This window comes from Neophocaena asiaeorientalis, unplaced genomic scaffold (genome assembly GCF_003031525.2).
Source record: "Neophocaena asiaeorientalis asiaeorientalis breed wild unplaced genomic scaffold, Neophocaena_asiaeorientalis_V1.1 scaffold1013, whole genome shotgun sequence".
Taxonomy (NCBI): Eukaryota; Metazoa; Chordata; class Mammalia; order Artiodactyla; family Phocoenidae; genus Neophocaena; species Neophocaena asiaeorientalis.
Window position 1 is genome coordinate 25648 of NW_020174348.1, and position 27371 is coordinate 53018.

A 27371-nucleotide genomic window follows, 5' to 3' on the forward strand; every position below is an offset into this window, starting at 1 on the left:
AAAAATGTCCTTTTTGTGTAAGTTTGGAAAAAAGGCATCTCTCTGGGCAGATGCAGCCCTAGGGACGCAGGGCTTGACCAGCTGAGTGCTGGCTAGATTCCAGTTTTCACAAGTCCCCTTACAGTATATGTGGTGACCCTGATGGATCCTGCTCTTGGGAAGACCACAGTCTAGTAAGAGAGCTAAAACAAGTATATATATTTGTATAATTCAGAGTAGATGGATGAAGTATTTTATCCATACAGAGGTATGGATAAAATGCTTAGGGAATTCAGGGGAGAGGTAGATTTGAGCTAATGTCTCTATAACTACAGATTTAAAAAAAATTCCAGTTGCCAGCTTGTTGTGATTTGGGTGTAGTGATTCATTTATCCCATCCCACCATCTAGATTTGTTGTTTGCCTAGAATCTGAACACCATGCTGCTTAGCTGATGGAGGGAATCTGTGATTATTTTTCAAGGTGATCACTTGAGGTCACAGATGACCTGTTTTAAGTTTGTGTTAGCAAGGAGTCACTAGAGTGACTCTTTTATGGCTCATAAATAGGCTTTCCTATAATCAAGGCAGAGAAAAGTTAATTCAAGTGAATTCTCCTGTGGCTTTTCCAAAGCTTTTGTTTTGTGTGGGCAACAAAGCAATGTATAGGCGGATGTTTTGAACTAGTGTACAGTTTTTCCATACGATGCTTGCATTACCCTGTTCTGTGCTCTTTGGTAGGTGTTTGCCTTCATCGTCATCAACCTATATTGACAAGCCTGAATACTTCTATAAGTGTGTTCTGTGCAATATTTCTGGAAATCTGTGGCTTGTTAATATAGTCAAGATAGGTGAGGAAAAAAGAGATCCGTCATTTGGAACTAATGGGACTAGTGACATAAATACATTTAATAACTTAACAAATCAGCTTTATTGGAATGAAGAATTTGAGAGTTGGGAGGGGTCTTAGTGGCAATGTCATCCATTTTCCCACGGGTTATAGGCACTTCTTTTCTTCTCCGAGAGACAACCATCCCACGACTAATTAAATATTTTAGTGATAGGAAGCATGCTATTTTGCAAGGCAACCATTTATTATTTTTTTTTTTAGCAAGTACTTCTAAATTGACCTGCATTTTCCTAAGATTACCCATCAGTCCCCCTTCTTCTCAGAACAAAGCAAAATAAGCTTTTTAAAAAGCCCATCTGCATCCTATCTTGTGTTGTTTCTCTCTTCCTTCCTTTTCTTCCCTTTCATCCTTTACTCCCTCCCCTCCCTCCTTTCTTTTCTTCATCAGTTTCTTTACTTCTCCACATGAAATGGTTTTGACTTTTCACTGTTATTTGCAAGGAATTCTCTAGTTTATTGGTGTTGAGGATGTGTCACTATGAAATGTTCTTCTTAGAGCTGAATATGGTAGTATAGATGTGGTCTGATCCATACTGAGCATTTCAATACCATCATGTTAATTAAAAATTTTTTTCCTGAGAAGTAGCTGTCAACCCTATTGACCCATAGGTCAATGAGATGATGGTCAGTGAAACTCCTGTTTCTTTTTCTTCTCACTCCAATTGTTCTTCCATTTTGTATTTATGGAATTGTCTTTTTTTGGATTTAACCTGCTTTGAACTTCACTGTTGACTTTGGTTCCAGTAGTTCTTTTTAATTGTGACTTTTGTCATCTCACATATTATTCATTGCACATGTTCTATTTCTACATAAAGAGAAACCATTACTTACAAAGTATTCTTGTTAAGAATTTTGGTAATGTTAAAGATTAGAGAGCCTTTAATGCTAAGTTGCTGAGGTTGTCTTTCAAAAAATTTTTTTATTACGGAAAATTTCAAGTATGTACAAAAAAATGCACTCAAGGAAATATATTGTCAAATAAACATGGGTCTTTACTTTGTTGTAAATTCCTTTCTTGAAAAAAAAAATTCCTTTCTTGGTGGCCTTTTGCCTTTGCCATTGTATATTTGCAAAAGAATGAAATAATTTAGCTACTGAACTGTTCACATTTATTTTTTTATAACTTAAGTATTCTCTGCTGTCTCCTCCCCTTGATCTTTTAATAGTTCTTTTTCTTCTTGTTTGTTCGGAATTAACTTCTCTCTCTGTGTATAACTTATAGTCATTTTGGGTTATTATGGTGGTAACGACTGGTGAAAGGTACAGCTGGTTAACTGTAGGCTTTCCTCTTGATGAATTTAACAGACACAAGGCTCCTGATTGAAGCAGATGGTTCATTGTTTGTAATCTCTGGGAAATGCCAGTGTGTCTGTGAGCAGGACCATATCCTTAATACTAACTCCAGAATTTTGATCAGAACAGCTGGGTTTGAATTGAATTGGGATTTTCAAGAGCACCCAAGTCCTTCCTATCTAATACATTAGCCAGCTGAGAAGACACTACCATTTGAATGTCGTCTTTCACTGCATCTGCCAAGTGTGGAAATGATGCTCTCAGTTAAGGTTGTCTGAGCAAATTTCGTTCAGATGAAGGGCTTAGCAGTGCATTAGAATAACATGCCAACCCTTTCCTTCCAGGTAGCTATGTTGAAATTATAGAAAGGAGAGTCCATTTGGAGAACTCAGAACCAACTTTAATTAATTTCCTTCAACATGTTGGTATTGTCATGTAATTTGTCTTTAAAAGTCTGCACTCAGAGTAGTTAGAAAAATAAATGAAAAGGATTTGTGCCAGCCAGCAGTAACAAAAACAGTAGCAAATTGTGTTTTGGTTAGTGACAAAAGGAGAAAGCAGAGTTGTATGGTTTAACTCTCTCTGAGTTACATAAATTTCTTTATCCCTTTTAAGTCTTTATAGGTTTAGAGGAAAAAAATTTTATTGGTAAAGCTTCTTATATAAGCTAAAATTATCCTTTGGTTTGTGTATTATTTTAATATCACAAGATTGTTTCTCAAACAGATGAGAGATTTGATACAGACAACAGAAGTGATGCTGTTTATCGAAGAAGTATATTTAAGCCTTTTGCGTCATCCTGTTTTCTGGAAAATTCAGCTTATCCAGATGACCCTTCAGCTGCTGTGTGTCTGTGAAGTCAGCTTAAACATAACTGGGGAATGCTCATCTTTAATTCACCTTTTAGAGCACAGTGTTGAACTTCTGAAGGAGGTAAGGATAGTAAGAAGTTTTAATGTCAGTTATCACTTAAGTAAGTCTTTTAGTAGCAGGGTGGGTGTGCTCTCTTTCTTGCATATTAAAGGTGTTTTGATCTAATACTATTAGATCTTACTAGTAATGCATCAATAGTACTACTATCATTCATTATAAAAATGAGTCATTAAATACTCTTTGGAGCATCAGTTAAGGGTCTACCACTGTGGTATTTTTTTCATTTATTCATGTAGAAGACAAGTATTGAACACTTATATGCCACACCCTATAGAAGAATTCAGTTGACCCTTGAACAACTTAGGAATTAGGGGTGCCAATCCTCCACTCAGCGGAAAATACACATGTAACTTTACAGTTGGCTCTCCCTATCTGGAGTTCTGCATCTGTTGATTCAACCAACCGCTGATTGTGTAGTACTGTAGTACATATCTGTCGACAAAAATCCATGTACAAGTGGACCTGTGCAGTTCAAACCCATGTGTTATTCAAGGGCCACTTGTACTTAGATGAAAAGGCCATTCTGTGACCTCAAGGAGCTTACAAACATGCAAATAAATAATAGTAGTACAATAAGGTAAATTGCTTGTATGGGGGTATATTTAAAGTACAATGGGAGCACAATTTAAGGGAGGTAGGGCATGAGTTCAGATTTGAGGAAGTCTGAGTAGGAGTTTGCTTGGTACAAACCAGAGGCTGGGAAGGCATTCCAGCTGCTGGAGCAGCATGTGCCCCGGCACAGAAACATGAGCGAGTAGGCAGGCTTGTTCAGAAAAAAAGTGTTGAGTGTTGCCAAAGGATTAAGGTGTAAGAGATAAGGCTGGGCCTATCATGAAGGGTCTTCCATACCACACAAATGAGCTTACATCTTATCTTCTAGGCAGTGGCATGCTATGGAAGACCTTTCAGCAAAGAGGTGCCCTCATATTTTTGTGTGTGGAAGATCATTCTGGCGGGAGAGTGGAGGAGGGTTTAGAGCAGAGCGACACTAATAGGGCAGGAAGTGAGGAGGGATGTCTTAGATTGCTAGGGCTGCCTTAACAAAATATCAGAGACTGAGTGGCTTAAACAACAGAAATTTATTTCTCACAATTCTGAAGACTAGGAAGTCCAAGATGAGGGTGCTGGCCAATTTGATTCCTAGTAAGGGCTCTTGCTCTTCCTGGCTTGAAAAAGGCTGCTCTCTCACTGTGTCATCACAAAGCAGAGAGAGAGCAAGGATGAGGTCTCTATTGTTTCTTCTTATAAGAACACTAATCCTTTTGTTTTAAGGCCGCACCCTTATGATCTCATTTAACTAATTACTTCCTTACCCCAAGTACAGTCAGTTGGCACTAAGGGCTTCAACGTATATATTTTGGTAGGGAGGGATCTCAGTCCATGGCAGGGGCTAATTAGGGAAATTAGAGCAGGAAAAGAGAAATATAGGACATTAAATCATTAGGGCTTTGTGCTTGATTACATGGTCAAGGAGAAGGTCCTTGGTAGAGTCTCAGCTTTCTATTTTGGGCAACTGGATGGTGCCGTTCACTTGAGAAATGGTAGCCGATGCTGAAGGGAAGATGGTAAATTTAGTTTTAGATATGCTTGGTTTGAGGTATGCATGGGTCATAGATGGATATATGGTTTTAGAATTCAGGATAGAAGCCTAGGCTAAAGGTATAGACTTGTAAATAGATTTCTACTTTGGGGTGGAAGTTTTAACCGTGGACTTCATGACAGGGCTTGGGATACAATTCCAGGGGCTGTAAATATTTGGAGTGTACTGATAAAGAGAAGTCTGAGAAAGTACAGCTAGAAGGATTGTATAACAAGCAGAAGAGACAGATGACCATTCCCCCTTTTGAGATACTCTGTCCCATGTCATCTGTCTCAGACATGAAAATCAAGGGAAGGAATATCTCAAAAAGGGGAATGGTCAACAGTGTCCTGGGGAGAGGATTTAAGTATGGGATAGAAAGTCCCCTTAGGATCCAGCAAGTAGAAATTTATTGTTCATGTTAAAGGAAGCAGGTTCAGCAGAGTGTTGGTGATAGGAACCAGATTGGAATAAGGGAGTGAATGGTAACTGAGGAAACAGAGAAGGTGAGTGTAGATTTTGGTAAGAGGTGGGAGCCGAGGAAGGCTCAAGTAATCTTTTGTCAGTTTTGTGACTAGCATGGTTTCATGGATGCTGGGACTTTATATATAATATTATATAATGATATATTTGTGTTATATTAATATTGTATATATTATCTAGTATAATAGTAATATATATAGTAATATTAAAAATATACATATTATCTATTAGATATAATAGTAATATATAGTAACATGTAATATATGGTAATATATGTTATAAATTATATAATTAATATAATAAAATAATGTCATTCCTATTCAGATGTTTATTTATATCAATTATATATAGTTATACCTATTAGATATAGCTCTAATAGATAATATATTGATATATATTATTATACTAATAATACAAAAATATATAGAAAATATGGATATATAATATTTATAGATAAATAATATATAGAAAATATTAGTTAAATTACTTGGAATTGCCTGTCTTAACCATAAATGTAATGTACTTAACAGGTAAGTCCCATAACGTTCCTTTGTGTTTGTGTAGATTTATGTGAGTAGTAGACAGTTTTTTACGGCAAACACTTTGCTATAGCAGTTAGGTGAAACAGACGAGATCTGTGACGTTTATATTCCAAATTGTTCAGACTAGAGTGCATAAAAATCACTAGGCAGATTTAATTAAAAATGCAGGACTTCCCTGGTGGCGCAGTGGTTTAGAATCCTCCTGCCAGTGCAGGGAACACTGGTTTGAGTCCTGGTCCGGGAAGATCCCATATGCCGCGGAGTAATTAAGCCCGTGCACCATAACTACTGAGGCCCGCGTGGCTAGAGCCCGTGCTCTGCAACAAGAGAAACCACTGCAATGAGAAGTCTGCTCACTGCAATGAAGAGTAGGCCCTGCTTGCTGCAACTAGAAAGTCCGTGCGCAGCAATGAAGACCCAACAAAACCTAAATAGATAAATAAAATTGATTCTAAAAAAAAAAAGCAAATGCCTAGGGCCTACCCCTAGAAGTATTGAATTAGCAGGGCTGTGTGGGGCCCAAGCATCTGCATTTTAAACTAGTACCCTCAAATAATTTTCATAATTTTTATTTATTTATTTTTTTGCATGGACGGCAAACATCCTTGTAAGCATCAAACAGAGCAAGAAACAGAACTTTTCTGGCCACCCCAGAAATTTTCCAGGAGCCCGGTCCTAATCACAACCTCCTTTCTGCCCGGACTATCCTGACTTCTATAGTAGTGGCTTCTTTACGTTTCTCTATAGTTTTACTGCCTATGTGTGTATCTGTTCATATCATAATACAGTTTTGGTGTGCGCATGTGTGATCTATCTTTTAGGTATCTTTTACACTAAAGATGGTCTCCTTCCATTCCTTTCCCTACCTCTTTTCTTACTGGCAGTTTGTTTACATATGGAAAAACCTGGCTTATGTGAGCTATGGAGTTTTGTACATCTTGAAATCTGCTGATTGAACCTTGTGGCTCACTTGGACATATTTCCCAGTTAATAGGTAGTTGGCTATAGAGGCTTGATCAGGTTCAGGTTTTTGTTCTGTTTTGTTTTTCATTTCTAAGACTACAGGGAATGGTGTGTTCTTTCATCAAGAAGCACATAATATATGTTGCTCTTCTTTTTATGATGTTGGTTGCTGTTATGCTCAGTGCGTAGCTCCATTAATTCATTAGGCGTTAAAGAAATGATGTTCTAATTCTATCTATTCTTCTTCATTTATTAGCTGGAATACTTCTATTAAAAAAGTATTTGGTTCTATCTTCTATTTCGTTATCCAGTGGTAGAGTTTATATAGAAAAGTTAGGATAAATGCTTGACTCTTTCCCTTTACTTACTAATTTCTAAAAGTATTGTGAACTTATAGATTTAAACATATTTGATGCAATTCAATTTCTTACAGATAATATCCGCATTAAAATTCAAATTGTCCTGTTTTTGGCCAGTAGGAATCTTTTTAAATTGGCTCTTGAGTCCAACTTTAAAAATATTATTTATTTTTATTTTTGGCTGTGTTGGGTCTTTGTCGCTGTGTGAAGGCTTTCTCTAGTTGTGGTGAGCGGGGGCTGCTCTTCGTTGCGGTGTGAGGCCTTCTCATTGCGGTGGCTTCTCTTGCTGGGGAGCACGGGCTCTAGGTGCGTAGACTTCAATAGTTGCGGTGCGCTGGCTCTAGAGCTCAGGCTCAGTAGTTGTGGCGCATGAGCTTAGTTCCTCTGCAGCATGTGAGATCTTCCTGGACCAGGGATTGAACCCATGCCCCCTGCATTGGCAGGCGGATTCTTAACCACTGCACCACCAGGGAAGTCCCAAAAATATTATTGATTTTAATGTAGAATTACAGAATACTTTTATTTTGAGCAATGAAATGGTATCTGTGGGAGAAGTTCATATTTATATTGTGTCTTCCTTCTGCCCAATATTTTAACAATTTTAGAAGTAAAAAATATGTAGAACAGTTAAAATACTTGTGTTATGAAATTTCCTGTCCCCCAACTCTGTCCCAGAGTTTCTGAGTTGTAATAAAAAAGCCTAGGAAAATTAATTTGCAAACATATATCCTTTAGGTCTATATACCCTTTAATTTGAAACAAAATGAAGTAGAATAAATCAATCTTATTTAGAGGCTATACCTGTATTCCTGTATCACTGAGTTTATCAGCTAGATATTCAATTCAAATATTACATTAACTTTTCTTTTCCCCTTTGTTCTTTTTCTACTTTTATATTGGATTTATTTCATTGTACACTGAAAATGGATGTATTTCTTAGGCTACTTTAGTGTCAGTGTATTTGGTCTTAGTTGAACTATTTTTAGCCTTATTTAAAGGATAACTTAAGGTGCTTTCCATTTCAAGCAAAATATATGTACTATTTTTTTCTGTAAATTTATTTATTTATTTACTTTTTATTTTTTGGCTACATTAGGTCTTTGTTGCTGCATGTGGGCTTTCTCTAGTTGCAGTGAGCGGGGGCTACACTTCGTTGCAGTGCACTGGCTTCTCATCGCAGTGGCTTCTCTTGTTGCAGAGCATGGGCTCTAGGCGTGCGGGCTTCAGTAGTCGTGGCATGTGGGCTCAATAGTTGTGGCGCACAGGTTTAGTTGCTCCACAGCATGTGGGATCTTTCCGGATTAGGGATGGAACCCGTGTCCCTTGCACTGGCAGGTGGATTCTTAACCACTGTGCCACCAGGGAAGTCCCGAAAAATATGTACTCTTAACAGAAAATGATACTGATTGTAAGGAGACTAGGTAGCTCTCAAAGTGAAGAGCGCTATACATCCCAGCTTTAGTAAGGCTGGGGACCCCTGTTCCCTAACACATTGCTATCAGATGATTCAATCACACCCACCTTCCTTCACTGTGTATCTCAGTTTACGTTGTCGGATTCCTAGGAAAAATGATCTGATTGGCCCAGCTTGGATCAGTCAACTCTGAGCAGAGGACAGTGTAGGTAGAAAAACCATGACATGCAATTGTGTGAGCTGGGCTGCCATCTTTGTTGTGTCTGCTTCACATACCTCTGATGTACCTCTGATGTAGTGTGGACTCCAAGGGCTTGCTGTCATTAAGACTCCTGTGACATCTGTGGTCCAGTATAAAGGCATTTCTTTACTTCTTCAGATAGGCTCTAAGTTAGCCTTGGTTCCCCCAGAAATAGACCTTAAGTTTCCCTAAAGGCAAAAGCAGAACCTGGGTTTCCACAAATGCAAAGGCTTATGCAATAGGAGTTCATTTGCAGGTGTGATCTCAGGAAGCAGGTGGGAGAGAGACACAAAGAGTGAAATATGAGAGAGACAATGCATGTATTATCAAGTTGGCCACTGCTATAAGCAATCAGTTGCTCGATATCACAGAATATGCTGAGAAGTATTATGGAATATGTCTCAGAACCTGCCAGAAGGATCCAGAATAAAGGGGGAAGCATTTGTCCCTGGGCTTCTATTGCCAATTTGTCAAGCCTATGGGGCTTTAACTTCCCTGTACTTCTGGATCTCTCAGTGGCCTGGGACAGGAAGCAAGAGTCACTACAGCAATAGCTGTAGTATTTGAAGTAGCACACGAGATGTCCAGCACAGGCTTTTATTAAAAGAGCTCATTAAATGATACCATTCTCAGGTGTTCATTAAAAATCAGTCAATCACACAAAAAACTTGTAACCTCTCAGAATTGTAAGCAATTTAAGATCATCTAGTTTAATCATTTACCATTACTTTTCCTTATTTTTGGTGTCTTGATCCTTAGTTCGTTTCCTTTCACCCTCTGTTCTGGACAGGCCAGTCTCACTCTTCCTGGAGGATGTCATTTTCATTTATGCCTTCATACCTTTAAGTTGCATTCCTTTAAAATGCTTCTAGTGCATTTCAGAACCCTGAGAAGCTACTTTGTGGCCCTTCCAGTGATAGCCTGTGTGAAAAAGGCTTTCCAGTGATAGCATTAGTACAAGTAATACTTTGATTTGTCTCTGATCCTCTTGGTAGCTAGTAAATTTGAAATGTAAATGACCTTGCTCAGTTTTGCTTATTTGGTTGTTTTTTTTTTTTTTAAAATGAGCGTGCAGAGTTTAAATGCAATTGAGCAAAATGGGAAAGAATGGTGTGATGGTGTATACTGGAAATATATTGGTTTCAAAATGCATTTGTTGTCCTCAAATAGATAACTGTTGCTTCATTATTCTCAACTATATTTCAAAACAGTGAACACATATAGGCCCCAAGACACAAATTGGAATATATTCCATTAAAAAAATCCATACATTTTCTTCTTTTGCTAGTTGTTAAAAGTCCATAAACGAGCACATTAGAAGATTTTGCAGTTTAATTTCACTTTCAGATGGTATAACTAAGATGTAGATATGCATTTATTAATTTGTCCCAGAGTTGATAGCATTTCCAAAATTGTAACTTCTGTGTGTCAGACTAAGTTATTTTCTCTCTAGTGTTTAACACGAGTCTACCTCACATTTTCTTTTTTTAATTTTTGGTTTTTTAAAAAATTTTTATTTTTTGCCGGTCCTCATGATTCATAGGTATTTCTGCTCTGCAGGCACTTCTGTAAATTTCAGAATGAAATAATTTTAGCAAAGTGTGCTGGGCTTTTCTTCTTTAGTTCCGTAATATGTTATAATTTTCTTTATTTAGAAACTTCAAGTACTATCTTATGTCACTTGCATTTTATTTATAAGAACTTAATGTACATATCCTTTTTTTCTTTTTCATTTCATTTTACTTGGTAAAATTAATGACTTTAAGTTTCTATCGTTATTACTTTGCTATATTTAAATATACTTAATAAATTACTGTAATTTAAAAATAATCTCTGCTTCTCTGGTACTGTTTCTTTTATTATAATAACAAGATTTATTAAAATTTGTTAAGTATAATTTATTATGTAAGTTGTACAGATGAATCATGTCTGTATTAGGTAAGCAGACAATTGAGCTACTTTCCAGAAATGAAATATTCTTAAGTATTTCAGGTAGTGTTCAGTGGTTTGCAAAGATTGACTGTTTTGAAGACTACAGGTTTTTCCTCTGAATTAATTTGGTTTATAGTTTATTGCTTTTTGGCCAGATATAACATTTTGAATTTATATGTGACTGCTGTGGCCTTCAACAGTTCTTCCTTTAATACAGCAGGCTTACTGTAAATAATTTTGTATGATAGGTTTATAATATTTCATGTTAAATTTACTCTTCCTGAATACATGTTATAAAGCCTTGGCTCTGGAAACTTCTTCAACTCTTTACTTTTTTTTAGGATTTTCCTGTTGAACCAGTCATAATTGGAATAGCTTTACTACTACTACAGACTCCGGCAAGTCAGCAGAAGCCAATCTTAAGTCTAGGTAAATAAAAATACACTCACAAGAGTAAAATGTAAGTAAAACACAAGTATTGGCAGGAGTCACTTGAACTACATTTCTTGCTGTGCTGTAGAAAAAAAGTCCTGTATACTTTGAGTGTCCATTCTGGAATTTTTCTGTTTAGTCATTATCAAATAGAACTTGCTTTTTCTTATCCAAAAGGGTGTTTTGTGCAAGGTTCCATATACCATAATTTACCGAGTATCTCAGCTGTTCGTTAGGAGATTATGATCTAAATCATATAGCAGTGACATTGGTAAATATTTTGAAGGGCATGCCAGCTTATTCACACTTGTATAGCAAACAGAATCAATAGCATAAAACCCTTGAAGGAAAATAAGTGTTTAGCATTTGCATTTGTTTTGAAAACTCTATATACATGTACTATTCAAAACTGGTGCCACATTGAACGAGACTTAATGTATGATTATTCTATTAACCTGCATAGAACAAATGAAAGATAACATTCTTCTGACTATCCAGTACTGACTTAAAGAAAAGTGAGGAATGGGGCTAAAGGGAGGCAAAAGAAGTTCTGTTTACGAATAATGTGGTAAAGAATCAAGGTGCCAGGTCTGGCAGATTGGCAAACAAGTCACATTTTTCAAATGCGGCTTTTACATTAATGTTGCCTTTGCCTTGCTTTAGTTGGGCCACCATAATCCATGTAGTAATGTAGGATCTTGTCTAAATTATGATGTATATGTTATGATGCCATGATATATTGATACACTGCCACTTTCATTTTTAAAAGGTGCTTGAGGTAGATACCGATTGTGTAGCTCATTCTTCTGGGCATTTTAATTCATCATGATTTTGAGGGTGAATTGCTCTTCCATTTACAGTCTGTCTTGGAAATGGCTTTAGCACATGGAGGGGACCCTTGGCTGTTTTAAGGCTTTGATTCCTACCCTGCTTTTGCTTATTGGCCCTATGCTCTTTGTACCCTCCTCCCTAGGCCCTTTCTGAACTGCTTTTGCCTTTTTTTCCCTTACAGCAGTACGCTTGACATCCTCCTATAGGTATAATTTTCCAGTCCAGTTACTTCTGACAGCCATAGTTTTGTTATTATTATTATTTTTTTTTGCGGTACGTGGGCCTCACTGTGGTGGCTTCTCCCGTTGTGGAGCACAGGCTCCGGACGCTCAGGCTCAGCGACCATGGCTCACGGACCCAGCCGCTCCGTGGCATGTGGGATCCTCCCGGACCGGGGCACGAACCCGTGTCCCCTGCATTGGCAGGCGGACTCGCAACCACTGCGCCACCAGGGAAGCCCATATTTCACCATTTTTAAGTGTACAATAACGTGCTTTTTAAAGTAAATTTAGAGTTGTGCAATCAGCACCACAGTCTAGTTTTAGAACATTTGCATCAACCCCCCTCCTCCAAATTTCTTGTGCCCATTTACAGTTAATCCTCATTCCCACCCTCAGCCCCCCAAAACACTAATGTGCTTTCTGTCTCTAAATATGTCTCTTTTGGATATTTCATTTAAATGGATTTTGTTTTTTGACCAAAAAAAAAAAAAAAAAAATCAAAGCCACAGAGAAACCACATTCCTAATTCTGAAGCTATAGTCCTTTTTTGTGGCTCATGTATGATAGGCTGATACAGGATCAAACACTCCAATACTTTTATTATTTGTTGGGTAGAAGACTTTTTCTTTTGTGAACCAGTGTCTCTGATTTGAAGTTACTTTAGATAGATTGAATAAACCATATTGAAAACTATTGAGCCAGTATGTCATGTTGAAAAGTAATGAAAAACTATTGTTTAGTAGATTGGGAAAGAGTGTTCAAAGAAATACAATAACCAAGAGAATATTTGTTATTTCAAATTTAAAAAATGCACAGCACTGATACAATGTTATGCTTCTTAATTATTAACACTGGCCTTGATTGTAAATAGCAATTTATAAAAATGCCTGGAAGATCCATAGTAAAGAATATAGAAATGTTTGTATTATATGAATTTCATGTTTTGTTAAAGATAATGGATTTTCATAATAACTGACAATTATGGATTAAGACTAACATTTAGGCAAAAAATGTAAATTAGTTGTGTCAGAGCAGCAGGGGTTTGTATTTCATGCCATGTTCAGGTTTGACTTCCAAGAGATTTAAAATATAATATTGGACTTCCCTGGTGGTCCAGTGGTTAAGACTTCATGCTTCTACTGCAGGGAGTGCAGTTTCCACCCCTGGTCAGGGAACTAAGATCCCGTATGCTGCATGGCACTGGCAAAAAATAAAAATCAAAATTTTTTAAATTTTTAAAAAGTTTTTGAATTTAATTTTTTTTTGAATTTGAATTTTTTTAGTGTAGTGGGGAAGTTAGTTGATTACTTTAATAATCTCGCTCTGCAGCCTACAAATAACATCTTTCAGTAAATCAGCGTTCATTCAATAACTGAAAAGAAAGTATATTTATTCTTTAATTCATTCTGTTTGTAGTCTAGGGGAGACTATACATGTAAGTAAGTGATTGTACATGTGTGTATGTTTCTGATGTGTAAGTTGAGTTTCCATGTTAAAAACAATACTATAATAATGCGCTGGATTGTTATGCTGGTTATGGACTTTGAGACTTTGCTGATTTGCTTCTTAGCAGTTACAGCTGAAGGACAGCCCTGCTTCACCTTGTTTACTTCTGCATCTCTTGATACAATTCTCAGCTGGGTTTGTAAGAGGAGCACACATTTTGATCTTGTTATCCATAGATCAGGAACTCTGCGGTCTCTTGGTTCTGTGGAGGGCAGAGGATCTGACAGGACATAAAGGCAAAAGTTGAATTTTAAAGGAATTCACATTGACCTAAAAAAGAGTTGATTTTACTTTTTGACATATGATATGCATTATCTCTAAAAGTATCATCAAGTTTTCAGTTATATACATTAACAGCTTATTTTAGCTAAGAGTTAATTGTTTCATTCTTTTTATTTCTAAAAGGATAAGGTTTATCATCTTAGTTATGTGTCTGACCCAGTTGTAAAGGGGCAAGAAAACTTTTTGCATATTACTCTTAAACAAAATAGCATTTTATTTGACTGTAGTATTAATTTTTTTTTTTTTTTTTTTGCGGTATGCGGGCCTCTCACTGTTGTGGCTTCTCCCGTTGTGGAGCACAGGCTCCAGACGCGCAGGCTCAGCCGCCATGGCTCACGGGCCCAAACGCTCCGCGTCCTGTGGGATCCTCCCGGACCGGAGCACGAACCGGTGTCCCCTGCATTGGCAGGCGGACTCTCAACCACTGCGCCACCAGGGAAGCCCTGACTGTAGTGTTAATGTTAAAAACTGTAAATTGTTGTTTTGATAACTAGCTCTGAAGCTTCTCTCTTCTGCTGAGGGTCAGAAAATCCCAAAGTCCTCCTTGCTGCTAGTGATGCCAGTTCTGCAGATATTATCTTCTACTGCCTTGAAAGACTGTATATCCCCAGACGAAGAAGGACCATCGAGGCAGCAGTTGGCTCTAAACCTTTTAGAAATGGTACAGCAGGAGCGCTACAGAGACGACCACCAAAAGGTAATGAGTTCGTCCTTGTTTCTCTTACATAAAGGTTAATTGGTAATGTGGGGTTTAAGTCACTGCCGATAATCTCACCTCCTAATGATGTATCTGTCTGGGTTTAAATTCTGTCATTGAACTTTACCGTTCTGTCAGGCACTGGTGTAGATGTTAGTATATTCTTCTGGACTGTGAGGGGGCGGTAGTCGGCTGTGAAATAAGTTTTGGAAATGCTGTGTAATCTTTGTTGCTTGTTGAGTTGCCAGTGTACATTAGTAGTTAAAGGTCCTGAGGAGTCCTGCAGAAAAGGAGCTAGTTCTATTTAACCTAGTGCTTCTCCAACATTTCTGAGCATGGAGCCCTTTTTTGTCATCACTGTCAGTGCGGCGTATTGCTAGACCTGCCACAATCCATGGTGGAGAATCTCAATTGCCTGGAAGTTCTGGGATCTGTAAGAACTAAGAGGCTTTTGATGCCTCCTGTATGTGGCCCTACTCTGCTGTCACACTCCATTCCTATCCCTGCCTGAGGGCTTCTTACCCCACTCTGCTTTGTCAGTCTCACTGCTCCTGTTAGAATAATGTAGAAGTATTGTCAGTGTCTGGTTAGTGGCTGGGTTCTAGGCCTATATTCCTCAGACTTTTTCTTTTTTTGGTACTTGAGTTTTGCCTTCGGTAAAATGTAGTATTATTCCCAGCTATGACTTTTATGGGGATTGAATGAGGATTAAAGAAGGTAAAACTGGTGAAGCATCTTAAGTCGCCAGAGAGAGAGGCATTACATAAATGCAAGCTAGTGCCTCAGTTGTTCTGTCTGCAAAAGCAGAGATTCCTCTAATAATGTATGATTAAATGTTCTGGCAGCAAAAATCCTGCCATTGTTAGGGATTGCTGGTCCTGTTCCTTGTTTGATCATACAGCAGAAAGTAGCCTACAGGCAAATTGAATGTATGCTACAGTTTCCTCAATCCTAATTGTTTGACTAAAACTTTAAAACTTGAAATAGGTAATTGATTTGCATTAAGAGAAGGAAGTTCTTGCATCTGCTCTGACAGGACTACGCACTGTGGCCAAAAGTTTCTAATAGCCTTTTACCTTCCCTCTTGGTTTGCCCGTAGAGAACAATACTTGGATTCTGAATGGGGGTAGGGACAGGGCACTATGTCTGAGAGTTCTGTTCCTTTAAATCATGAGTGATACGTACTGAGGATCACCCTAACTCGAATGTGTAAGTACTCAGCTTACTATTTGTTCAGGTGTGAGTGAATCTTATTCATCAGCACTAATAGCTGGATTTTTCTCTTTAGCAGCTGGTGAAGAGGGAGGAGGAAGGAATGCTATTAGGGTATAAATGCCTCCTGATGCTAGTATGCTGCTTTCTTGAGCCTTTGAGTGGATGTATGATCACCCTTTAAAATAATTTAAGCCACAGTTTACTGTTGGCTTTTCTTCTGCAACCGTCCAGACTCTAGATTCCAAACATACCTGTAAATTTAACTTGCCCCAAACCCTCCGAGTCTCTTCCTGAATCTTTGCTTTTGCACAGGATGATCTTTAATCTCCTTTGCCTGATCTACTCATTCTTCAAGACCCAGCCAAGTGTTCTCAGCCTCCCTGAGTCAGAATTCATTACTGTCTTTCCTTTGCATCCAAGTACTTTTAGCATTACTCAGTTGTGTTGTGTCTTAATTTAGGGGGTACGTATTTGTACATTCGACTATGCTGTGAGCTCACTGAGGGAAGGAATCTTGGCCCTTTTCACACTTTGTCTTTATTTTCTAAGCATGTTAATATTTAAATTGCAACAATTGTTGAACTTTTGGTATTTCTTCCACCCTAGGTGTTTCTGCATTATCTTTTTCAGCTGATTATAGATGGGAAAATTAAAAATACGTTACCAGTTGTTAAACTGAGTACTCTATCTTCCACATACTTAAAGAAATAGCTAACACCCTAGCTTATTTGTCTTTGCATCCTCCACACTTGACCTGTTGTTGGCCGCATAGTAGATGTTCAAGAAATTTCTGTTCAGTGAGGAATGTGTGCTTCTGATACGAATACAAAAGATCATTTTACTGTCTTGATTTATTACAGAAAGACTTTGTTTTAAAATCACAGATTTTTGTTGTTTATATTTTTATTATTTATTTTTAAATTGGTGACTCCGACTTAAGAGTGTTTGGTTTAGAAATAAAGCGTTTCTTCAGAAGTACAGTTTTTCTGATAAATGAAACCAAGGGTAAATATACTGTACCATGTAGTTCTCTATTACCTATCCATTTCTGAAATGTTGATAACCATGAAATAAAACATATTTTAACTTGTCCCAATTTCTAAGAATTAAAAAAGATATCAAACCAGCCATTCATCTCTTTAAAATAAAAGATTAACATAATCTAATAAGCTTTTATTTATGGTGTATGAAAAACAGGATCCCTTTGTAGCTTAAATGTGATATTTAAAACCACCTATTTGTGTTCTCCTAGGTGAAAAAATCAAACACTGGTTGTAAACTCTAAAGTCCTTAAAATCTTGCTGCCCCCTACCCCAAAGAATGTTGCGGGGAGGTTGGAGAAAGCACCAGTGTATGAGTCAGGGTCTAGTTAGGAGAGAGAAACCACACTGATAATTTGAACAAAGAAAAACTTAATACGAAAAATCGTTAACTAGTAAAAGGTGTTTAATTATTGAAAGCTGTAAATGAGGCTCTAAGGAATATCTCAATAACCAATGTAGGGAGCAGTTACTACTTCTAGGGCTGAGGGACAGTACGCAAGTATGGAACTAAATGGATCTCCCCGCTCAAGGCTGATATCACAGCTTGTTGGAAAGATTGTAGTTATGGCCTGCTAGCTGGTGAAGTGTGCTGGGAGTGCCACAGGCCAGAGCTGGGACACAGGAAGCCAACTGCTGTGGTCTCTTGCGTGCTCCTGGGAGCCATGGTTGGGTGAAATAAAGTGGGAAAGAGACTTAAAAGCTAAATTCCTGCAATTATATAGTAGGGCAAGGTTCAGCTCTGGAGAAATGTTTTAGTCAACAGAAAGATTTAGAGACAGTGTGACTGAGCTAGGATTTGTCATACATTTATTCATTGGTACTTTTTGATAATGTACTTTATTCAAACTTAAATAAAGTACTGTGAACTTTATTACCTTGGAATAAAGCAGTGCCTAGTAGGTTTCATTCACAGTTGCTTTGAAGTAGTATATAGTAAGCAGAAAGCATTTTGAATATTTGTCTCTTTAAAAAAATCAAAATTTGTAATAGATTGTTGTCCTATTTATAGCTAAAGTTAACATTTATTGAGCACATGCTCTGTGTAAGAAGTTATATGGGTCAACTCATTTCTCACAGTAACTTTGAAATAGTTTTGTTTTGCCATTTCCAGCTGTGTGGCCTTGGACTAATGGTTGAAGCTCTCCGGCCCTTGGCCAGATGGGCAACAAAGCCCCTGCTTCATGGTGCTGTTTATTAAGCATGTCTTACGTTCAGGCTCCATTTTAAGTGCTTTGCCATATATTAAGTCATTTGATTTTATCTCAAACTCTTTGAGGTAGCTAATATTATTGGTCTAATTTTATCCAAGAGTTAACTGAGGCGTAGAGAAGATAGGTAACTTGCCAAGGGTAATGCAGTGGGAGGCTGGTTATTTTAAAAATTTTTTTTCTGTACGCGGGCCTCTCACTGCTGTGGCCTCTCCCGTTGTGGAGCACAGGCTCCGGACGCGCAGGCCCAGTGGCCATAGCTCACGGGCCCAGCTGCTCCGCGGCACTTGGGATCTTCCCAGACCGGGGCACGAACCCGCGTCCCCCGCATCGGCAGGCAGACTCTCAACCACTGCGCCACCAGGGAAGCCCTGGTTATTTTTAAAAATAGATTTATTGAGATAAAATTCTCGTACATACACTTTACTCATTTAAAGTACACAACTCAATGGCTTTTAGTATATTTGCAGAGTTGTGTATACAACAACACAATCAATTTTAGAACCCTTGTATTACTCCAAAAAGAAACTACTCCCAAATAATATTCCATTGTATGGAGATACCACGTTTTAGTTTTTCATTCATCTGTTGAACATTTGGGTTATTTTAATTTTTTGGCTATTGTGAATAATGCTGTTATGAACACTCCTATACAAGTTTTTGTGTGGACGTAGGTTTTCATTTTTCTTGGGTAGATACCTAGGAGTGGAATTGCTAGGCCATATGGTAACTCCATGTTTGATCATTTGAGGAGCTGCCAGACTTTTCCAAAGCAACTGCACCGTTTTACATTACCACTAGCAGTGTATGAAGGTGCCAGTTTCTCTACATCCTTGCCAACACTTGTTATTGCCATATTATAACCATGCTAGTGGGTGTGAAGTGCTATTTTGTTGTGGTTTTGATTTGCATTTCCTTGATGATAATCTTATAATACTCATTTTACAAGTGAAGAAATTGAAATTAGGGAGGTTAATTAACTTCCCCTCATTAAACAGGTAGTGGATGGTAGGATTGAGATTCAGATTTTGTCTGTTCGACAAATAGAGTTTAGATTTGCCTATACTCTATTGCCTCCACTTTGTTTTTTTGAGTTTTTTTTTAGCTGAACAGTGATTTATCATCTTTGTGCTGAACTTGGGAGTTAATAACAGCATTTCGGATTTACAGGGAAACAGTAAATCAATAGTAAGTTGAAGTAAACTGGTTTCGTAAAAGCTTTTGGTTGGAAGTTAAAAGGAATTAGATCTTGTGCTTCTATCATTGTCTTTTTTTAACTTTTTATTTTATATTGGAGTATAGTCGATTAACAATGTGATAGTTTCAGGTGTACAGCAAAGTGATTCAGTTATACATAAATATATATCTATTATTTTTTCAAATTCTTTTCCCATTTAGGTTATTACATAATATTGAGCAGAGTTTCTTGTGCTATACAAGTAGGTCCTTGTTGGTTATCCATTTTAAATATAGCAGGTGTACATGTCAATCCCAAACTCCCTAACTATCCCTTCCCTTCACCTTTCCCTGCTAGTAACCATAAATTCGTTCTCTAAGTCTGTGAGTCTGTTTCTGTTTTGTATAAGTTCATTTGTATCATTTCTTTTTAGATTCCACACGTAAGCAATATCATACGATATTTCTCTTTCTCTGCCTGAATTACTTCACTCAGTTTGACAATCTCTAGGTCTGTCCATGTTACTGCAAATGGCATTATTTCATTCTTTATAATGGCTGAGTAATATTCCACTGTATATATGTGTCACATCTTAATCCATTTCTCTGTTGATGGACATTTAGGTTGCATCCATGTCTTGGCTACTGTAAGCAGTGGTGCAATGAACATTGGGTTGCATGGATCCCTTCGGACCATGTTTTTCTCTGGATATGTGCCCAGGAGTGGGATTGAAGTGTCATATGGTAGCGCTATTTTTAGTTTTTTTTTGTTTTGTTTTGGTTTTTTTTTTTTGTGGTACGCGGGCCTCTCACTGTTGTGGCCTCTCCCTTTGCGGAGCACAGACTCCGGACGCACAGGCTCAGTGGCCATGGCTTACGGGCCCAGCCGCTCCGCAGCACGTGGGATCTTCCCGGACCGGGGCATGAACCCGTGTCCCCTGCATCGGCAGGTGGACTCTCAACCACTGTGCCACCAGGGAAGCCCTATTTTTAGTTTTTTAAGGAAGCTCCATACTGCTCTCCATAGTGGCTGCACCAATTTACCTTCCCACCAACAGTGTAGGGGAGGGTCCCCTTCTCTCCACAACCTCTCCAATGAAATACCACCTCACGCCAGTCAAAATGGTTATCATTGTCTTCTTAATAACATGGATACCGGGGATGGTGTTCATTGTCTTCTGGTGATAATTAACCACTACCAAGCCTCTCAACTCTTGACTAGATTCTTCATAGAGGTGTAGAGTTGAAGGACTCTCTTTAAGGCTTTATCTTTTCTAGTCTTCTGCTTCTGGTCTGGTGAGTGATAAATTCCTTCTAGCAAAAACTGGTCCTACTTTTAAGTGTCTCTGGGTTTGTTTCCACACTCCCTCTCCACATCAAATCCTGGCCCCATTTTTGTTAAGCCTGTTTTAGTCAACATTATAGATAACTGTTGTTCTTTTAAGTTAATGAAAATCTATATTGTTCACCTGCATTCACGATTTCTTTGTCAGTCCTCTTTAGACAAAGAAGTACTAGCAGATGTCTTATTGTTAATATTTAGTGTACCTGAAAATTTTTATTAGTTTTTAAAAACATATTTATTGGAGTATAATTGCTTTACAATGATGTGTTAGTTTCTGCTTTATAATAAGGTGGTCTTTTCATATTAGTTTTTTAAAAAGTAAAGGTTCGCAACTATTTCACGTCTGAAGATGATTTGCAACCATTTAATATTCAGTTAAATGTTATTTTTCTGTGTTTTCTTCTCTCTTATTTTTTTATTGAGATATAATTCACCTGACATGAGCCTCTCTTTTATTTTTAAACACCTACTTTCTCCTCTAAAACACAGGGCCTACCAGCACTTTCACAGGTCCTCCCCCAGGCGGTGGGGCTAGGATTTGGTAGCTGGTGCTGAGAGAAAACCCTTGGTGGCACCTTTGCCCTGGGACTGTGCCAGTGGCAGCTGTCACTCAATGGGACAGAGAGGCCGTTCTGTGGTCTCTTATTTAACGTTGTGCCTTTCTCCTCTCCTCATTGTTCTACCTTAGGAAAACAAGCAAACAAAAAACAGAGCCTAAACCTGGACTAATACTTTAAGCAAAGTAGGATTACTTTTCTGTTTCACTGTGTTTACTCTGTAATGTTGCTGCTTTTGACTCGAGTTATGGTTCATGGTGATTTCCAATTATTTTCTCTTATACTCATATCCAGCAATTTTATTTTTCTCTCCTAAAGATGACAAGGATAATATTTTTCTTTCCTCTGCAACTTTAGGCACTGTGCTAGTGCTTTGTGGATGCTATCTCATTATCAACTTCAATAATTTTGGCAGGAAGGCAGGCATTAGTTCCTTAGTAAAAGAAGCCAGCCACAAAAAACCACATATTGTGTGGCTCCTACTATCTGAAATGGTCAGAATAGAAACAGAAAGTAGATTAATGGTTGCCCGGGGCTGGGGGCCAGAAGGAATAAAGAGGGACTGTTAATGGGCACGGGGTTTCCTTTTGAGGTAGCGAAAAATGTTCTAAAGTTAGCTGGTGATGATGGTTACACAATTCTATGAATTACTAAAATTCACTGAGTTATAAACTTTAAAAGGCTGGATTTTATGATGTGAATTATATCTCAATAAAGTTGTTATTAAAAAGTTTTATAAGGCTTAACTTCTCATCCTTTCAACTGTTATTCTTATCCATGTAAGTCAGTCTCCAATAACAGGATAGTTATAATCTAGAAATTTCCAATTTGTCTCATTGTACTCTAAATGAATTGAATTATTTTTTGAGCAGGCAATATCTAATTCCTCATTAATGTCTGTGGCTTCTCCCGGGCCATTCGGACACACAGCTCACATTGGCAGAGTTCTATCCAGTCTCTGACCCTGACTGCACCACTTGACTTCCATGAGGAGTCATTCCTCAGATTGACTTAAGTGTAACATCTTCTTCGGGTATCATTTCAATTTAGAGCTGTCAGGCTATTTCTTCTTGCAGGAGTTATTCACAGTTATTAATGAATTTCCAGGCTCCAGCTGAACCAACTCTGTTCCTGTCAACAGACTGACTGTTACAAAAATGAATTGTCAAAAAAAAAAAAAAAAAAAAAAAAAAAAAAAAAAAAAAAAAAAAAAAAAAAATGAATTGTCCTTAGTCCAAGTCTGCCATCTGCCCCGAGTTGCCTCTTACTGGGCCCTGGAGCTGGGCAAATACAGTGTTTTTTTTCTATCTTCCCTCTCACTGGTGAATACTTCGTAAGTGGTAATGGCTTTTCCCAAACTCTGTTGCTTCTGGGTTTTGTATATTGACTCTTTTTTTTTTTCTGCCTTAAATTGGAGCGAATGGTAAACATGAGGAAAATTGGTAATAAATTATTCTAGAGTTCCACCTGACAGCTATTTTCTTTTTGTGTAATCCCATTAGCTTAAATACATGCAGAGAGGTTTTGGGCAGGAATGGAAAATTTTGTATTCATTTTGTTGGAAGGATTGATTTCTTACAATGAAATATAAAAAATAAATGAATGTCAGAAATGTATTCCTGACGGATAGATTTATCTCATTTATTCATGCCTTTTTTTGTGTTTACTTTTCAGCTCTCCTACAAGCTTGTGTTCCCTATAACCAGCATGTATGGTTCAATATTTACAGCCTGGAGGATCCTTGAAGTAATGAGAGAAGAGTCTGCGATAAGTGACTGGTTAGCTTCCGTAGAGTCATTGCTCCCTATTACCACAGCGATCCCTGCGCATGTTTTTCTTCTGCTGGCTTACCTCCTTGTTGAAGACAAAGGACGACATCTTCGTCAGATACTGAAGGTCACTACAGAATTTGCCCAAGCTGATTCCTCTCAGGTAATGGAGCAGTAATGGGGGTAAAGCTTAATATTGGAATTGTAGATTATTCTTTCATTGTGGATAATTTTTATCAGAGTTTTAGAGTACAGGTTGCTTTTTTTTTTGCTATCTTTATTTTCCAATTTTTTTCTTTTTTCTCCTTACTCTGAGTTGATGTCTACTTCATGATGCACATGCTTCTTTAATGAAAGACACTTCGAAAGAGAATCTACACATGTTGCTAATCTGTTATTTTTGTTATTGATGGATTTGCTAATTTGTAATGCTTTCATTAACTCTTGCACCCTATTCCAAGATGCATATCCCTTAGTTCTCATATCAATCTTTGAAGGTGGAAAAATTAGTTAATTCAGAATAAATGGGCCTGTATAATAGGAATTAATCTCTTTTTAACTTCTTGCAATTTGATCGTATTTTTATTCAGTCATTTAATAAACAAAAAAAAAGTGGGTCATTGTTTTATACGGTACTGATTAACATGCTGATCAGTACCGTATAAAACAACATGTTAAAGATATGTTGTTTAATAAACATATTAAACTTACTAAAGATAAATAATCATTTTTCCTATCTGCACAGTTCTTGGAGTATAATAATAAGATAACCATCAGACATTATTAATAAAACTCCCTCCGCCCCGCCTTTTAAACTAACCATATATTTAGCATAGATATCTGTAATTCTTTTTCTATTGGATAGAATCTCTAGAATGCATTTCCTGTTAAGGGAAGGATTTCCTAACCAAGTAGGTATGGCATTTTTATTATCTTCTCTATCTTAGTGTCTGTGCTTGTGTTCTTTATGAAGCATGGTGAAGAAAAAGTCCATCTCTTTATGGAGTGTTCCTATAGGAGAAAAATTTGGTGAAGGTGGGATAAATATGTTTTCCTAGATAATGAAGTTAATGTATTTGCAATTCCTTTTTGTCCCCAACTTGTCACGCTCATTCCGTTTTGTCAGGTAAACAACTGCTATCTCACAAAAGTTTTCCCTCTGACTAGATTTCTCTGTCTGATTCTGCAAGTGGATCCGTAATGTATTCAGAGTACCTTTGTCTCACATAACGTGAAGCACTTCAGCTTGCTTCCTACTTTATTTCTTCCTTCAGCTTCTGTAACAATCCTAATTCTACCAAATGCTTTTTATCACTGTTGACACCTTGTAGGATTATCTCTTTAGAATAGTTAATGCACAGGTAATGCCTGGAGATTATCTGAGGAAGTCATACCGTAGGTTACCTGACCTATGTTTGCCACTGGTGTAGAACATGTGTTATATCAATGTATGTATTGATACTTAGGAAATGCATTTAGTCTTTGAAATTCTAGGGTGATCCAGGATCCTTGTAAACACTTTTCATGTGTGCCATGAAATGGAAAAAATTGGGAAGCACTGGGGTGACCATCCCGGTTCATTTATTTATTCAATAAATGTTTATTAAGAAGCAGTGCTATAAATTAAAGTCAATATGTTACACTTCTGTTGATAATTTCTAGGAAGTTTTTAAAGAAGTGAGTAAAAACACCCCATGTAATTTTGCTTGTTAAGGTGAATGGTAGGGTAAAATGTTGAAATGTAGTTACCCAAACTCATGCAGAAGCAAAGGCAATATAATTAATAAGAACTTACAAGTGGAGTTATTTAAGTCTTTTGAAAAGGATAAAAGAAGACTAGAAGTAGGAGGTAGTGTTCTTCACTTTTCCTTATGAAGTGACCATATCGTATCATTTCTCTGGCTTTTAGCTACAAGGTAAAGCAGCCTGAAGAAGAGGAATGAATATTGTGAAAAAGCAATTCTCTAATTGTAACTGCTTGGTGTAGATTCAATTAGATGAGTTAGGGTTGAGATCTATTATTGGAGGAGTGTTTTCTGTTTCTTTCATTGAGTTGACATGACTGCATGAAATGTATTGTTTCATGTGTGTTTGTCCTTTCTTACCTTATAAAAAGGTATATTATGTTTAAGCAATCATTGGCTCAAATTCATGGGGGAGTCAATACTAGAGAAAAGTCTTAGACTACTAATAAGCAGATACTAAGTAAATTGGTATGTAAGAATAGGAATTTAGAAGCTGTCTTCTAACTCTGTTTTGGTGGTCACTTAACCTCTTATATAGAGTTCACTGGCCTGCAGTACTGTGTTTGTGTGACACCATAATTTATTGTAAGCATTCTACTCTAAGACCTTGTGAGAGAAAATATTTGAAAAGTTTGAAAGAGATGTGCCGTATGTGAATTGTGTGATTATGATTATTCATTCTAAGGTATTAATAGAAATTATTTTTGATAGTACTTATTCATAGTAATGCAAGTTATCAATATCAACTAACACTTTTAGTGTTAATAATGATAAGAAAATATACTTCTTTAGAAATGTAATTATTCTTCTTACTTATCAGGTACTTTGATGGATCCCCTTCCCCAGTGAGTTTTCATCCTTAGTCCCTCACCGTGTTCCCCTGTGGCATGCGTTTTGTGTTGGGTTTAATACATGGGCCATGGAAGTCTAATGGAGCTAGATAGTCTGAAGGGAACTTGGCCTTGTGAGTACCATTTTAGAGTTAACTGGATAGATGATGGTGTTAAAATAACTAGATAGTTACTCAAGGCCACAGCAATAAATTGACACTTGAAAAAAATAGTAAGGAAATTTTTTTTTCCATATCTAGAAATGCTGTCAGCAGTTACTGATAATCCATATAGTCTTCTTATCCAGACATCATGAGACTTAATTTGCAGAAGATACAAGCTCAGGTCAGGCAGCTCTCAGTAAAAATTAAGTGCCTTTTCTTTCTTGGAAGGAATGTCTTAGAGTGTTCTGGGGAGAGATCCAAGAATGAGCATCCTGTGTGAATTCCCATGGAAGTCGTGAAAGTTTTTAAACACATTGATTTAGTTTAGAGAGAGATTTTCGTATCATAGTCTGTGCTTATAATATATGGGAACGCCATCTAATTCCTAAATTAGTGTTTTTTTCTGGAAATTGCAGATGATGGATTCATGTGCTTTTTGGTTATGTTTATATAACAGTTCCTGCCTTTCTGATACTGTGAGTAATGTTTTTTTCCCCACAGTTTGATGTAAATCATTCATGCTGCCTTCAGAGATGCCTGAATGATGGTTGAAGCACATGCCTTCATGGCTCATAAACAGTAATGTCCTGTTGGGCTTATTGTTTCTTCTTCAGAGAGCTATTTCCTAACTGTGATTTGTCCAGATCTGGTCACATCTAGTTTGAAATCAGTGGTAGTGAATATAAACATAGGCTCTAATCAAGGGATATTGTGAACCCCAGGCTTAAATAAGGACATTTTCTAAATTTTAATTGAATGGTTTTTTAAAGGGCAATATCAAATCATATTTTGAACCCTTATTAAATGATTGACTAATCTATGAAACATGATTGTGGACAGTTTGGAAATGTCTGAGACTGATACAACCTCCTTAAGAAGAGGTTAATAACCCTTAATCAACACATGTTGATTGACTTCCTATCTCCCCTTTCAGGTGAGCCCAGCACAGCGACAGCTCACTAATTAAGAACCACGTCTGGCTCTGTGACCTGCACTGTGTGCCTCTATAGAAACTTAACTGGTGATAGCACCAGTTCTGTACCACTTTCCTCAACCCATTCCATATACCTGATTGTATCTTGCTTCTAAGACTCTCAGCCAGAAACCTTACTTTTTCTTCCTCTCTTCCTAACTCTCATTTCCCTTTTGGAGTTTATGTTTAGTTCTTTGCCAACTCTGACCTTGGTTTCCAGTAGTATCCCACCCATGTTCCTTCTGGCAGCCTCAGGTAAACTTTTCTCTGTGTCTACGTGGGACTCCCCTGCCTTCCCCCCAGTTCCCGACATTATTACTCTGGCCTCTGGCCCCTTGAGAAGAAAGGGATACTATTCACCTCTTAAAACCTTCTCTAATCTAATATCTATTGGCTTAGCTATATTATATTAGCTATATCATTGGCTAATTATTACATAATATTTAATATATTAAATATATAATTGTTATAATAACCACTTATTATATTAGTTATATTATTAACTATAGCTTCCCTCTAGCTATCGGAATTGACATTTCTCCATCTGAAGTATTATATCCTAGAGAATAATAGAGGTGTTGGAGGAGGAGGCTACTTTTCACATAGATAGTGATTCTGCAGAAGACTATAGGTTATTAAATGCTTAATAGTATGTCATATAAATAGATGTAGAGAGAACACCTGACAACAGATTATATTCTCTTTTGGAAATCCAGGCTGCTTGTTAGTGGTTTTAAAACCTAAGAAAATA

The 27371-nt window shown here is 37.3% G+C and overlaps 1 protein-coding gene and 1 non-coding gene across 2 annotated transcripts in view; both read left to right on the forward strand.

Moving 5' to 3' along the window:
- Window positions 1–27371, forward strand: part of LOC112407024 (focadhesin-like) — a 223269-nt gene that overhangs the window by 6571 nt on the left and 189327 nt on the right. The window contains 4 exon segments of the mRNA XM_024756153.1: window positions 2907–3113; window positions 10968–11055; window positions 14393–14595; window positions 22814–23071. Coding sequence (XP_024611921.1) covers window positions 2907–3113; window positions 10968–11055; window positions 14393–14595; window positions 22814–23071 — 756 coding nt within the window.
- Window positions 21078–21206, forward strand: LOC112407029 (small nucleolar RNA SNORA30/SNORA37 family). The gene has a single exon (XR_003004655.1). It is a non-coding gene; the product is annotated as a small nucleolar RNA SNORA30/SNORA37 family (small nucleolar RNA).